Genomic DNA, 14,968 nt, shown 5'->3' with positions numbered 1-14,968 from the left:
TTAGTTTAAAAAAATATTTTCATTGTATTATACTGAAATTCACCGTGCTTCAGTATTACTTTTTTATTTTTGTAAAAGGTCTTTTATAGGCGTAACAGACTTGATTAAGAAATTTTCTTGTAATGTAATTTGAATGGAAGGTAATGTGATATTGTATATGTTACTGACTTATCATCTTTTTGGGGTTTTAATGAAATTTGGTTGTTACTCGTATATTTGAACTTCACTGTGTCAGGTTTTAGTTCCTCAAATTTATTCTATTACAGGTGCTCTTTACTATTGTTTTCAGGGTCTGAAAGCCATTTGGTCTCCTCATACTGGCATTGTTGACTGGGGTCTTGTCACCGAGCATTATGGAAAGAATTTTCGTGACAATGGTGGGAGTATATACCTTGATTTCAAAGTCAGTGGGTTTGAACTGACTGAAGACAAACCAGGGTCAACAGAGGCACATCCAGAGTATCCAGTTAGGGTGTTCAGCAAAGATAAAGTGAGTTAGCATTTAAGTTTTTTGTAAATATTTTGATTTTAATTTAAAATTTTTTGAGGTAAGCTATGTAAAAGCATTTGCAAACATTTTAGACTGAAAGTGTAGTGAGAATTTCAACATATGTTAGGTTACCAACTGATGTTTATACTGTATTTTGAATGGAAGGTAATAACTTGTTTTCTGTTACTGGCTTTGTCATCTTTTTTACAGTCTGCTTTTATGGTATGGTGTGGTTTTTCATGAATGAATAAATGGCAGGGGAATACATGGGCTCTTAAGGGTAGTCTGTATTAGCAGGTAGTCCACTGAGATAATTTCTTGAGCAAAACAGTAGTTTGTACTCAAGACATTTCAGAGGCAACTTCCAAACTTGAAAACCGGTGCTCGAGGAAAGCCATATGCTGTTAAGAATAGAAGGGGACTGGTTGACCTGTTAAGAAGCGACAACAATCTAAGAATAGAAGGTGGTACCCCTCTTTGAGGACCTTGAGGACTGAGGACCCATGACTGCACCTATCTGCTTCCATAAGGGCCAGAATTCCTAGAGGTAACCCCCATCACCCCCCCCCCCCCCCCCCCCCCCCCCCCCCCCCCCCCCCCCCCCCCACCCCCCCCCCCCCCCCCCCCCCCCCCCCCCCCCACCCCCCCCCCCCCCCCCCCCCCCCCCCCCCCCCCCTGGGGAAGAAGACAGTACAGGTGGGGAAGGGAGACTCATTTGTCTGGATACTTGAGATGTAAGAGGTTGAAATTTCCTGAGTGAACAGAATCCTAGGACTCTTAGACTGGGAAAATCTTGGTTGCTGGTAGGGGGTGGAAGGCTGTTCCTTCAGGTAGTAGTGGTTATTGTTGGTACTAAAAGATGAAGTGCTGAAAGCCCTTACCATACCACTTACAAAGTCTCTAGAGAGACTTGTATTTGATGCAGGCTTTGAGGATGAGACTGAAGCCAAGGAAGAGTTGCCATACTGAAGGTGGCATCCATTGTAGTCGTAGGCTTCAGCTTCACTACTTACTCGCCAAGTACTTTGGGAAAAGGTAACAATCCAATGGATCCAGAATCTGCAACTTTTGGGGTAGAGATAAAGAATAGAGGCACCACCCCAGGAGTGGAAGAGCCAGCAGAATTTTGCACCAACCTTAGAGGAAGGAGAGCCATCAACTGACTACACACAGGCACCCCAAGGTCCTAATTCTGCCTTGAAGAAAAGGGAGTAGGGAGATCCTAATGACCTTTCCAAGTAAAGGATAGATGATTTACTGCAGAAGAACACCCGTGAATGCTAAAAGCTTCTGCAGCTTAAGTTTGGTAACAAGAAACTGTGTTTTACCCACTGGGCAATTGTCAATCCATCTTTTCTCACAGTCCTTCAACCTCTGTATTACATCTTGGAAAACTGTGGTCCACTGACTCAGTGAGGGGAAGGTCATAAAACTTGACTGACTAATCTCTTTTAAGTGGCTTCAAAGGGTGGTTGATGCTGAAGATTCTGTGGACTTGTTCCAACTCTGCAAGTGCTGATCATCCCGAAGAGCATACAGATTCTCATGAGGCTCCATTACATGATCCTGTGACGAGTCAAACCTGGTCTTCATAGGAGTCTGTGGTGTGCCAGAAGTTTGCAGTGTGACAAATCTGAGAGACTAACAGGAGTCTAGAGGGGAAACCAAAGCCACTGGGCATTGACTGAATAGTTGGTGCCGGATAACTCCAGGGTGAGGGTGATGGCCTACTGCTGTTCTGCAGTGGTGATATGGAACTTGACAGCACATCAGGCAAGACAATAGTCTTTTGAACAATGGGAATGGTCTACTTCTGCAGGTACACATGTCCACCAGCATAGAGTGCGTAAACCTACCAGCAAGCCCTGGAAATAACGGTTTAGCAAGCCTCAAATACTCAGTCTTATGCATAAGGTTGGGGTGAAAGGGAGGGGGAGCTGATGAAGATCGGTACTGATGACCACCAAGACAGGAACCACAGGAGGGGTAAAATTAGAAGGTTGCATCATGGGGAGAAGAATATTCTTAAGCACTGATGAAGCAAAACTAGCAGCAACAGAATTTGCAGCCATCACACAAGGAATTCTTAATGCAGGAGGTACTATAGTCTCGCAGGACAAGAACCACAAGAGACACTGGGATCAACATGGGCTCAAGAGGAGGGTGAATACTGAAAGCATGCCACTCATCCATCAAAGATTTGGTAACTGACCAAATCCAGTTATAGATCAAACTTTCCTTCACAGAAAACACCCAATGCTTTAGATGATCAATGAAGCAAAGATTCTCCAGTGGCTCCAGTTGCCCTCCAAGTGACAAAGCAGCAGTTAGTATTGATAAAAAATTTGTAGGTGGAACAAACTCCAATGGCAGGGGAGTGACACTAGGTGAAGGAACAGCAGATGTAATATTTCTTCTAGGAGTGGAAGCAAACCATCAGGCTATGTGAACTTTGAGGGAGATGAGTTCTCTTTTGACAATTAAACCACATGAATAGGGGAATCCATAGAGTACCAGCTTTTCATACCTTTGTATAAGTTGCAACAATGCAATGGGAGGGAACTTCAGGGGTACTGCAGAGCTTTTCATTGAGAGGTGACTCCTCAGTGATGTCCACAGACAAAGAAACCTACCCAAAGCCCAAGAGTCTTATGAGGCAGCCCTTGAAGGCTGAGAATGGAGCTCATAGGACCTCTTGGCAAACAGGAACCATTGATCTTAATTTTCATGCGCTTGTCATAACTGCGGACAGGACAGACACAAGCAGAGACTGGAGGCAACTGGTTACTGTGAGAACAAATGTGTTAATGAATAATCCTTTCACTAAGCTAAGCAAGATTCACTCGAGGAGAGAATGAATCACATGCCAAAGTAAAGACTTGTGAAGTAATTTAGGGAAAAAAAGTAAAACACCCAAAAAGTGAAGCTTAACACAAACACACTAAAAATCAATTCCAAAAAATGAGAAGTGAGATACTCATAGTAATGCTGAAAAAGGATAGATAAGTGCAAACCACAATGCACAAATGCTAGTGAATTACATGAAAATTGAGTGAAACCAAAGCAAATATACCTCAAGAAAAAGAAATGCACACAGAAACTGATGTCGGAAAACATAAGATGTATTCATACAGATGAGTGACTGACAGCAAAGGTATCATAGGATACCATGTGCATTTAAGGCCTTTGGATATTGATCAGTACAAGCTGGTGTAACTGGGCTTTGTTGCATGATAGGAAAGATTTAGTATATGGTCATTGGAATTATAATGCATAAATATTTCTTTTTTTTTAATTAAAAAGAAATAACCTATGCACTGTAAATCTTATGGGAGTCATTCGTTTGTAGTAGTGTCAAATTTCTAGAGGCATGCATTCATGATTTACTTCCATTGCAGGCTGTCCGTTGCAAGTATGTTTTAACCTGTGGAGGGCTGCAGTCTGATAAATTGGCAGAACTTTCTGGTTGTTCGGGTGACCCTCACATAATACCTTTCCGTGGAGAATATTTGTTACTCGCCAAAGAAAAGGCTCACATGATCCGTGGTAACATTTATCCAGTAAGTAAAAATATTGAATTATAGTGTTGTAATTCTGTTTGGAATATACATAAAATGTGAATTCTGCTTTCTTGAGGATTGATTTATAACTGTTTATCAATGTAGCACAGTTTCCTATGGAATACAATGATTTGCATGGCTTGGGGCAGAAGTTATATTTCATGAACAAATAATAAACAATTGTAATTTCTCTGCTTGGGAAAATCAGTAATTTAGTAATAATAAAGTATTTTTATTTCAGTTGTGTGAAATTTTATGAGTACTGTATATGAAAACTTTTCTATGGGAGAAAATTTTTTATTCATACAAACCTTTCTGTTATATTTTGAGCTGTCATTTCCAGTATTTATTTCCCAGAACATGTCTTTTGATCTTTTACTGACAGAAGCAGCTGGGATTACAGACTATGTAGGAAAAGAAGTTAACTTAATGTTATTTGGGCTATCGAAAATGCAACAAATAATGCACAAGATATATGATGAAATCATGATTTTGGGACAAAATTTTAAGGGTTGCATAAACATGAGATCAAATGATGCATGAGTACATCCAGTAATTCAATACTGCTTTAGATTGAATGATAATTATAAAATGTAAGTTAGGTCAGACTATTATAGTAGATAGTTATTTATATGGAATCACGCTAGACTATAAGCTATGAGATTTAGCCCCAAGGTACCCTATTGTGTAGGTTTCCATTACTTAGTGGAAATTGCAGACTCCCAAGCTGTACATCAAGTTGAGGTGGCACTGTGTTGGCTAGAGAGGAAGCCAGCATCTTCATATGTAAAATGAAGACTCACCAAAGGGAAACTATGAGTTCTTATCAGCATTCTATATGAGGCATGGAAAACAAGGGAGTTAAGTGTATGGCACAATACAGCCGAACTGTGAGAACTTTGATTGCTGGTGCATGACACCTGGACCAGGCGCTGGCAGTCATCTCCATGATCAGTATAAAAACATAAGCTCGAACTAGCTGTGTGCACCTTTACTTGGAAGTCCCAAATCCATTTTTGCTAGTTGGAAAGTGCTAGGAGCTCCTGAAGAACTTTTCATTTCTGTTTGTATCCAAGGAAGGTAGAACTGCCAAGAGGTGTTACTCTGGTATGCTATGTCTGACCTGCAAGTCTATTAATGAATCTTGAATGGACTTCTGGAAGAAGCAAAGTTTATAGTGCAGTCATGAGTTAACCAAAGTTTGCTATCAGGGAATCTGTCTCATACTGGGAGGTGACAAGAGTTACAGTATAGGGAGTGGAAGCATTGAACTGCCATAGCAAAAGTACTGGCTGATGTAGGCATTGCAATTTAGTTTGGGAACCCACTGTGAAATAGCTGTTAGCTGTAAAAAACTATACAGGCAGTCCCTGGTTCACTGCAGGGGTTCCGTCCCCATCGGCGCATCGTAAGCAAAAAGTCTACTCCCTACTGGTCAGCAGCATAGTACAGCCAACCCCATTATTTCCGGACTTGCCTAGTTGTGGATTTTTTTATGGAGCATATATGCACATTATTTGCAGAAAATATGCTTACTCACAATACCTTTTCTGGGCTCAGCTCGTGTCGGCCTATGAAAGGATCCTTAATATCATTCTTTCTAGGTAAAAATTTCAATCTAAAATTGTACCGAGAACAAAACAAAATTAAGAAAATGTCAGTAAAACTGACTCGCTCACTCTTAAAAAGAAGTGTCGGTATGGTAATAGGGCGAGTGGGAACACTACCACGAGACATTCACCAATTAGGAACTTCCAATCAGAATCCCCACAAGAGAGAGCTGATACCAACGGGCGATGTGGCCGCTACTACTACTACTAGAGGACGCCACGGACAGCAGCGCCCCTAGCGGACATCCTTAATCATTAGCGCTAGCGTTCAGACGCATTTTCTCTGTGCTGTGCCTTTTACAGGATTTCTTATCACCATCGTTATGGAACGTTCTGCCATCGCAACGGCTAAGTTAAGTGCCTCATAAGTAATGTTTTACTGTATTTTTTGTCTTCCGGGAACCAGTATTTTCCTTCTAATAGGTCTTATACGGTTTCCCGGTTGTCTCGTGGCGGCGCCATGCTGCCTCGTTAAGAATTCCCGGTCCTCCATACTGGGACTTCTTATACTTATGGCTTACTATATTACGTTCATCGTTCTTACATCGAGTTTTAGCTAGATTAGCCCCTTTACCATTTCTCTTAGTTTGGTATTTAGGGCTATTATTATTGTTCCAGCCCAGCATCCCGGCTCTTGCTCTTCATCGGCTATCGCTGGCTCCGAGTAGGCTTCTGTTCCTCGGAACAGTCTGCCTCCTCCTGGGCTTCTTTTTCTTCTACTAAAAGTGTCTTTTCCATCTTTACGATGTATTTTATTCTATTTAGGGTGTTAGGCTAGCCTAGGTGCATGTCCCATGTATTGGTACAGCCTGGTTCACGTGGCCCTCCCACGGTTGTGTGCTCGCGGCTTAGGCCACTTGCGGTCACGTGTTCCATCGCACCTTACCCTTCCCCTTCCCTCCCTACCAGGTATAGGAGGCGCTGGGGGACCCCTTGGTTGTCATGACAACCTCAGTTGCCTTCCTCCCTCTCTCTCTGAGGTGGCCAGGGGTTCCTCCCAGCAGGGGGATATAGGTTGGCGACCACTCATAGGGTACCGAGTCTCCGAGCGGGTAGTTGTTGAGACGGGGAGGAGTAGGCCAACCCCCCCCCTCTCTCTCTCCCGCCGTGTTACGCCGAGACCCTCCCCCCCCCCCTTCCCCAGTTGCTCAGCCACCTTCCCTTTCTATAACGAACGGAGCCTTCGCCGTCGCAGCCGGGGCACCTTTGGTTTTTTATAGATTACTGGCTCCGCCAGCGGGCGGGGTGGTCACTACTAGTGGTCGGTTGCTTGCCTACTATATCCTTACATCTCTCCCCCGCTACCGGAAGGGAGCTTGCTTCTTACCCGGGCACTCTTCTAGTAGACGGGTGGAGAAAGGTTTGATATTATTGTTATTTTAAGGATATACCCTAATTTTACGATGATTTAATTTTATTATTCATATGTTTACCATCCCCGCCATTATTCGTCGTGGTTTCCTTTTACCACCACTCCTGGTTGGATTCTATCTCTTGTCTCCCGACCGCCAGCGGAGCAATAGACTAGGACAACCAACCAACCTTGTTACCACACGTATTATGGCGGGGCTCTGGTTTAATCTAACTTTATCGCTCCGGCACAGCTTCGGAGCAACTGTTAGGCTGTAAGTGTTCTCCTGATACTCATGTATCTTTCCACTTACAGGCTACCAACTGTCAGGTCCTGGGATGCAACGCGACGTTGTACGACCCCTGCGGCCATGATGAGTGCAGGTCTCACGCTCCATGTGCCACGTCATTCAACGATATGATCGTCTGGCACCCGGAAGCCTGCGCCATCTGCTACGACCTAGTCAGTCAGCTGGTGGAGGGGGTAAGTCGATTATAGGCTTCTTTATCAATTTACTAACAACTCTTAGACATAAGTTTGTTAACCCTGTTCCGCCATTAGAAGCTCATCTCGCCTTTTCTTCAGGCTACTGGTGTGAGGGAGGTCGCCCTTGCTACCCTGAAAGCGGGGGTGGGTGGGCGGCTTCGGGAAGAACGCCGCCAAAAGGCCAGCCTTACATCCTTGACAAGAAGCTGGCCGTCCAGATCTTCCCTGCGGCAAGTCAACAGGGTATGTTGACCCCTTGTCCGCAGCCCCTCTCATAGCCTCCATCCAGCAAGATCTACAGCAATCTTTCGGGGTCGTAGCCTCACAGGAGTCGGTCCCGGACGTCGCTACCCTGGACCTCAACATCGAGCCTATGGCGGTAGGGGCAGAGGATTTGTTGGTTGAGGTAGGTGTGTCGGGCGCCCAAGGTCTTTCCTTGGGCGTTCCTGGATCTTCTCCTGTCCCTTCTTCAAGCGCTTCTTTCCAAGGCTTTGTGGGATCTGAGATCCCTACCCGCTCTCCCGCTCTCTCTGTACCCCCAAAGGTGAAGGGACAGAGAGAACCGAAGACTCTAAACTAAGACGACTTCTAAGAAGTCATCTTCGTCTTCTTCGGCTAGGAAGTCGTCGACTTCTTACGCTGACGCGGTGAAGGCCAAGCCGAGCTCTTCTTACTCGAAGAGCTCTAGAAGCAAGGCTTCTAAGGAGAAGGCTCGCGCTCCCGCCGAGCCAATGCCTTCTCCGGCCTCCACCGCATCCACTCCCGTTAACGCCGGTCTGGGAGGAGCGGGACCCAGCACCTTTGATCCCACTACTTTCTCAGCAGTGGTGATGCAACAGGTGGGCGAGATGGTTGGCTCGCAAGTCTCCGCCCTGGGGACGAAATTTGAGCAGATGTTAGCACAACTGTCGAGCACTCTGTCTCAATCAGGCCAGTCCATCCAAGATCTCTCTAACAGGGTTAGAGAGAATGAGGACCGAGTAGCTGGGCTCTCTCAGGTCCCCCTCCAGTCTCCCCAGTGCCAAGTGCTGGTATTTTCCAGCTCCCGCCATACGACTCTCTGCCAGCTTTCTCTATGGAGAACCCATGGAGAGTAGCCGCCATACGATCCATTTAAGGATGGTATGATTTCTATCCCGGAGTGTGGAACTCGAAGGATTGAGGACTTCGAGTTTTATCCTCCGGGAGGTTTGACGCAGCCTTTCATCGGCTATGCTAGGCTGACCGTAGCGGTCTCTTACTAGGGAAGACAAGATCTCTAGGGAAGATGTTCTCTACAGTAGGGATCATGCCCAACGGGAATGGGTTCACTGCCTTGAGGACTGGGAGTGCACAAACACCAAGCTCCAGGCCTATAAGAGTCCTTTCACTATTTTTGCGACGGAAGAGGAGGCTTCTCTTCCGTTCGCCACGAAAATAGTAGAGAGGACTCTTCAGGCAGTCCTCAAGGATGAGCCCATGCCACAGCTAAGGGAGGCGGAGTCTACTTCTCCGCTCTTCCCAGCTTTTGGAGAATTGTGGGAGAACTTGCCAGCCACGTTCACGCTTGGCAAGCTCAAGCCGGACTGCGCCATGGACCAGTTCGGCGAGAAGCTTCCCAAGGCTGCCTGATTCCTTGATTCAGGCGGAGTTCGACGCTGCGAAACTAGGTTTGGCAGGTCCCTCAATTCACTGATAATAACGGAATGGCTGCTCTCTCATATGCTACGGAACCTCTGTTTAAGATCTTGGCCAAATTCCCAGCTTGCAGACCGGTTCAGACGGATGCTTTCGACTTCTTCCAAGCTAGGAAGAATTGCCGAAAGCACGTTCTGCAGGAGTGCACTATTAGGCACGAGCCTAATAGACTCCTGGCTTCTAGCATGTGGGGAGCGGATCTCTTCCCAGAGTCCGCTGTAAATGAAGTACACCACGAGGCTGCTAGGCTCAACCAGAGCCTTAGAGCTAGGTGGGGTATTTCATCCAAGAGGAAGCAAGAATCCGTCCCCACTGCTGGTAAGAAACCAAAGAAGTCTGGTAAAAGGTTCCAGCCTTACCAGAAACACCAGCAACAGCAGCAATTTGTTCAGGCCATCCCGGTTACCCAACAGGGACAACCTGCTAGTTCTAAACAGAACCAGCCCATCCTCCTGCTGTCTCCTCAATCACAACCGTCGACCTCCTACGCACTCTCGCCGGCCTTCAACCCTACGTATGAAGGTCAGGGCTACCCTCCCTTTAACAAGCAACCGAGAGGTAGGGCGAGAGGCTACTTTCGCCAGCGTGGCGCAGGAAGGGCGACAAGGAGCAAGCAGTTCAGAGAGAGGGCGTGGTGGTCAACCTGCCCATCAACAATGAGGCTCCCCAGGTAGGAGGAAGGCTGTTCCTCTTCCGTCACAGGTGGGGGTTCAGCAATTGGGCACAGAGCATAGTGTCCAAAGGGTTGGGTTGGAGTTGGATCAAAGAATCCTCCTCCAATCAAATCATTCCGCCAAATACCATCAAAGGAATTGACAGATTACGCGGAGGAACTCCTTCGGAAAGGAGCTATTGCGAGAGTCAAGCATCTAAAATTTCAAGGTCGCTTATTCAGCGTGCCAAGAAAGGCTCAACAAAAAGAAGGGTAATCTTAGACTTGTCAAAGCTAAACTCTTTTCATTCGTTGCGACAAGTTCAAGATGCTTACCCTCTCGCAAGTAAGGACCTTACTTCCGCGTGGGTAGCCGTCACATGCTCCATCGATCTTACAGACGCATACTATCATATCCCTATAGCCAGACACTTCCGCCCATTCCTAGGATTCAGGCTAGGAAATCAGACATTCTCATTCAAAGTGATGCCCTTCGGTCTGAATGTAGCCCCCAGGGTATTCACGAAAATAGCAGAAGTGGTTGTGCAGCAATTGAGAACTCAGGGAATCATGGTAGCAGCATACCTCGACGATTGGTTGATCTGGGCACCAACTGTCGAGGAATGTCTCAAAGCCACCAAAAAGGTAGTTCACTTTCTGAACATCTGGGGTTCCAGATAAAACAAAACGAAATCCAGACTTACCCCGGAGTCTCGTTGTCAGTGGCTGGGAATCCAATGGGATTTGTCTTCCCACAATCTGTCAATTCCAGTGGCCAAACGGAAGGAAATAGCAAAATCTGTCAGGCAATTTCTCAAATGCAAACAAACATCAAGGAGAAACCAGGAAAGAATCCTAGGGTCCCTTCAGTTTGCTTCGGTAACAGATATCCTCCTGAAAGCAAGGCTAAAAGATATAAATACGAGTTTGGCGATCGAGAGCAAAACACCAAATCTCCGAGACAAGTTGTCATGTAATTCCACAGATCCTTCGCAATCAACTCCGTCCATGGTCAAAAGTAAAGACTTAGCCAAGCAGGTACCCCTTCAATATCCACCTTCCAGTGTTAACCATTCACACGGATGCCTCCCTGTCCGGGTAGGGGGGATATTCTCAGTTCAAACAGGTTCAGGGGACTTGGTCAGTTCAATTTCGCCAGCTCCACATAAACGTTCTGGAAGCAATGGCAGTATTTCTTACCTTGAAGAGACTGCTTCCCCCGAAAAAGTCTCATCTAAGGCTAGTTTTGGACAGTGCAGTGGTAGTTCATTGCATCAACAGGGGAGGGTCCAAATCCAAGCATGTGAACCATGTCATGATAGCCATCTTTTGCCCTAGCAAACAAACACAAATGGCATCTGTCCGCCACTCACCTGGCGGGGGTAAGAAGAAAGTGATAGCAGACGCTTTGTCCCGGTCAGTTCCTCTGGAATCAGAATGGTCCCTAGACGACGGGTCATTCCAGTGGATATGCCGGAGAGTCCCAGGTCTCCAAGTAGATCTCTTCGCCTCACAAGCGAACCACAAGCTCCCTTGCTATGTGGCCCCCAACCTGGACCCTCTGGCTTATGCCACGGACGCCCTGTCGTTAGCTTGGGATCAGTGGAGAAAAATTTATGTTTTTCCTCCAGTGAATCTTCTCTTGAAAGTCTTTAAAGCAAGCTGAGGACTTTCAAAGGAATAGTAGCTCTGATTGCACCGGACTTGGCCCAAGAGCAACTGGTATCCTCTTCTTCTGGAATTGGGTTCTCCGACCTCAACGGATTCCCAATACCCAAGCTGTCACAATCAGTACAAATGAGGACTGTGTTCGCTTCCTCAGGAATTCTTCAGACCCTAACTTTATGGACTTCATGAAGTTTGCGGTTAATAAAGATGCTAATATTGATCCACAAAATATTCTCTTCCTAGAATCAGATAAGAGAGAGTCAACCATTAGACAATATGACTCAGCTGTTAAAAATTAGCATCCTTCCTGAAAGAATCAAACACTACAACCATGACAGTTAATCTAGCTATATCCTTTTTCCAAGATCCTTGTTTGAAAAAGGTTTAGCAGCTAGCACTATTACTACTCATAAATCGGCTTTTGAAGAAGATCTTTCAGTTAGGTTTTCAGATAGATCTGACTGAATCTTATTTCACGTCTATTCCTAAAGCCTGTGCTAGACTTAGACCTTCTCAAAGGCCTACTGCAGTTTCATGGTTCTTAAATGATGTCCTCAAACTAGCTTCAGATACTGACAACTCGTCTTGTACATTCATAATGCTTCTTAGAAAGACATTATTCTTATTAAGCCTAGCTTCAGGAGCTAGAATTTCAGAACTGTCGGCTCTATCCAGAGATGCGGGGTCATGTGGAATTCCTTCCCTCAGGAGAAGTTCTGCTTGCTCCGGATCGTAGCTTTTTAGCTAAAAATGAGGATCCTCTTGCAAGGTGGGCCCCTTGGAAAGTCATCCCACTTCCCCAAGACCCTTCTCTCTGCCCAGTATCAACTTTAAGAGCCTTTCTATCTCGTACATCCTCAAGATCCTCAGGTTCTCTCTTCATGAGAGAAAAAGGTGGTACTTTGTCAGTAAAAGGTATTAGACAACAAATCCTTTACTTCATTAAACAAGCCAATCCTGATTCATTCCCAAAGCACATGATATCAGGGAGTAGCCACCTCAATTAATTACTTTCAACATATGAACTTTGAGGATCTTAAAAAGTATACTGGATGGAAATCTCCGACAGTCTTTAAACGTCATTATCTAAAGTTCCTTGGGAATCTTTAAAATTTTGCAGCAGTAGCAGCGGGAAACATTGTTTCTCCTGATACTGTATAGTAGTCGTAGTACAGATCCAGGGTCTCCTTTCTACCTACCTCATCCAACATGCCTCACCCTATCGCCATGCTACTCGGATATCCTAGCCTCAGCCGCTGAAATCATACTAGTGGATTGTCCCTTATTTTTTTGCTAGGGACATCCACACTTTGTACTGATAATGTACTTCAGTGTACCTACCCTTATTTTTTATGCTAGGGTAGGACACATGTGTTTGTATATTTTGTAAATAATCTTCTAAGTAAATCTATTTTGTTAATATTACACTGCATTATTATAATTTACTATGTTTACTGTAATTTTAAGTACTTTCATTCACCTAACGTTCTTTTATGTTACTGTTTAGAATAAGTTAGGCTTAAGTACTTAGTTGTATGCTGTAATTGATTTACTTATATTATATCCCTCATTTTACAACTGCTTTTCATTTGTCCTTTTTTTTTCCCATCTTGTCTGTTTCTCTGGTACTCTTTCATAGGCCGACACGAGCTGAGCCCAGAAAAGGGATTTTGACGAAGGAAAATCTATTTCTGGGTGATTGGCTCGTGTCGCCCGTATGAAACCCACCCTGTATTGTTTAAACCCCCCCCCCATGCAGGACAAGATGTTTTTAGATTAAGGATGTCCGCTAGGGGCGCTGCTGTCCGTGGCGTCCTCTAGTAGTAGTAGTAGCGGCCACATCGCCCGTTGTATCAGCTCTCTCTTGTGGGGATTCTGATTGAAGTTCTAATTGGTGAATGTCTCGTGGTAGTGTTCCCACTCGCCCCTATACCATACCGACACTTCTTTTTAAGAGTGAGCGAGTCAGTTTTACTGACATTTTCTTAATTTTGTTTTTCTCTGGTAATTTTAGATTAATTTTTACCTAGAAAGAATGATATTAAGGATCCTTTCATAGGGCGACACGAGCCAATCACCCAGAAATAGATTTTTCCTTCGTCAAAATCCCTTTTTTGAGACTAAATGCTCTTTCTCTGATAAGACTATTAAAATACTCAGGTATAAGAATTTTTACAGGTTTTTTTGTTTGAAATATCAAATTAGACAGTTCTAAACATTTTTAGATGGGTTTTAAGTATTGGCAGACTTTAGCTATTTGTAAAGATGTGTTACCTATCCCTCATGAAGAAGGGGGTTCCACTGTAATGCTTTGATTTCAGTCAAATTAGAATGAACTCCAACTAGAACTTGAACTCAAATCTTTTAAGGAAGTGGGAGGTTACACTTTATGTTTTACCTTTATCATGTTCCAGTATTTTCTGAGAGGGAATGAATAAAAAAAATGTTAGCCTCATCTTTTTATTGCATTTGAAAACTTCCGTATCTCGTGAGAAGTGAAATCAGTTATTGACAGTTATGTAATTTTTAAGAAATTATATGCCATACAGTTACCTAAAGGGAACTGCCACACTGATAAGAAGGCAACCTTTCAGGTTACCCTAAAATAATTTGGAGATGACTAGCATGTTAAAGCCTTCTTTCTTATTTTCTTTTAGTAATAAAGCATAGTGATCATATGATATTGTTGGAGGTTACAGCTTACAGTCTGCCTTGGACAGCACACTGTAGATGTACTAAGGATTCTTTTCATCATTCTTTTAGATGCATTGCATTTTGCATCTTAGATTTTCCCATCAAATATCCTGATGACTTGAAATTTTTCTTGTACTAGTTGTCATCCAGCATAAAAAAAAAAATCTGGACCAACCTTGAGTCTAGAAATGTAAATGACTAAATTTGTTCAACTTCTTTTAGTAACACTTAATCCTTTTTAAGGATTAAGTATTTTATCTGTGTAGGTTTTATATGTGACTCTCATTCACTTACAGTTTATCTCTTTTTAAGGTACCAGACCCAAGATTTCCATTCTTGGGTGTCCACTTTACACCTAGAATGAATGGCGACATTTGGCTTGGACCTAATGCTATTCTTGCATTTAAACGTGAAGGATACAGGTTAGTAGTAAACTGACTAAATTGTGCTTGCTTGTACTTGAGATTGATTTCACAGTATCACTTCAGTTTTTATAAGTTAATTAGAGTGCATGCACAAATCCATCTTTATTGGTTGCATAAAGGGATAAAAAAAATGGTAAACTCAAGACTTAACTGATCATCATTATCGCTAACATTTTTATGTTAGCGTTTTCCTTTTTGTGATAAGATTTACATTGAGTTCTCTCTACTCTCTGCTCTCCTGCATACATTTTGTTAACAAGATTACGTTGATACATACAAAGAAAAAAACAACTGAATTATCCTAATGCATTACAGATCACAAACAGTAGATCTACACTTAATCATCACAGTCTCA

General features: G+C 43.9%; 1 protein-coding gene across 1 annotated transcript in view; it reads left to right on the top strand.

Annotated features, from left to right (window-relative positions):
- LOC135220518 (L-2-hydroxyglutarate dehydrogenase, mitochondrial-like) overlaps positions 1 to 14,968 on the top strand; it is an 86,091-nt gene that overhangs the window by 24,708 nt on the left and 46,415 nt on the right. Inside the window, exons 5-7 of the mRNA XM_064257672.1 lie at positions 290 to 490; positions 3,889 to 4,050; positions 14,501 to 14,610. Of these exons, the coding sequence (XP_064113742.1) occupies positions 290 to 490; positions 3,889 to 4,050; positions 14,501 to 14,610 (473 nt within the window). The remainder of the gene's footprint in view (positions 1 to 289; positions 491 to 3,888; positions 4,051 to 14,500; positions 14,611 to 14,968) is intronic.

The sequence above is a fragment of the Macrobrachium nipponense genome, chromosome 2, assembly GCF_015104395.2.
Source record: "Macrobrachium nipponense isolate FS-2020 chromosome 2, ASM1510439v2, whole genome shotgun sequence".
Classification (NCBI taxonomy): domain Eukaryota; kingdom Metazoa; phylum Arthropoda; class Malacostraca; order Decapoda; family Palaemonidae; genus Macrobrachium; species Macrobrachium nipponense.
The sequence above is the reverse complement of the archived record's forward strand: the minus strand, read 5'-3'. Positions and strand labels throughout refer to the sequence as shown.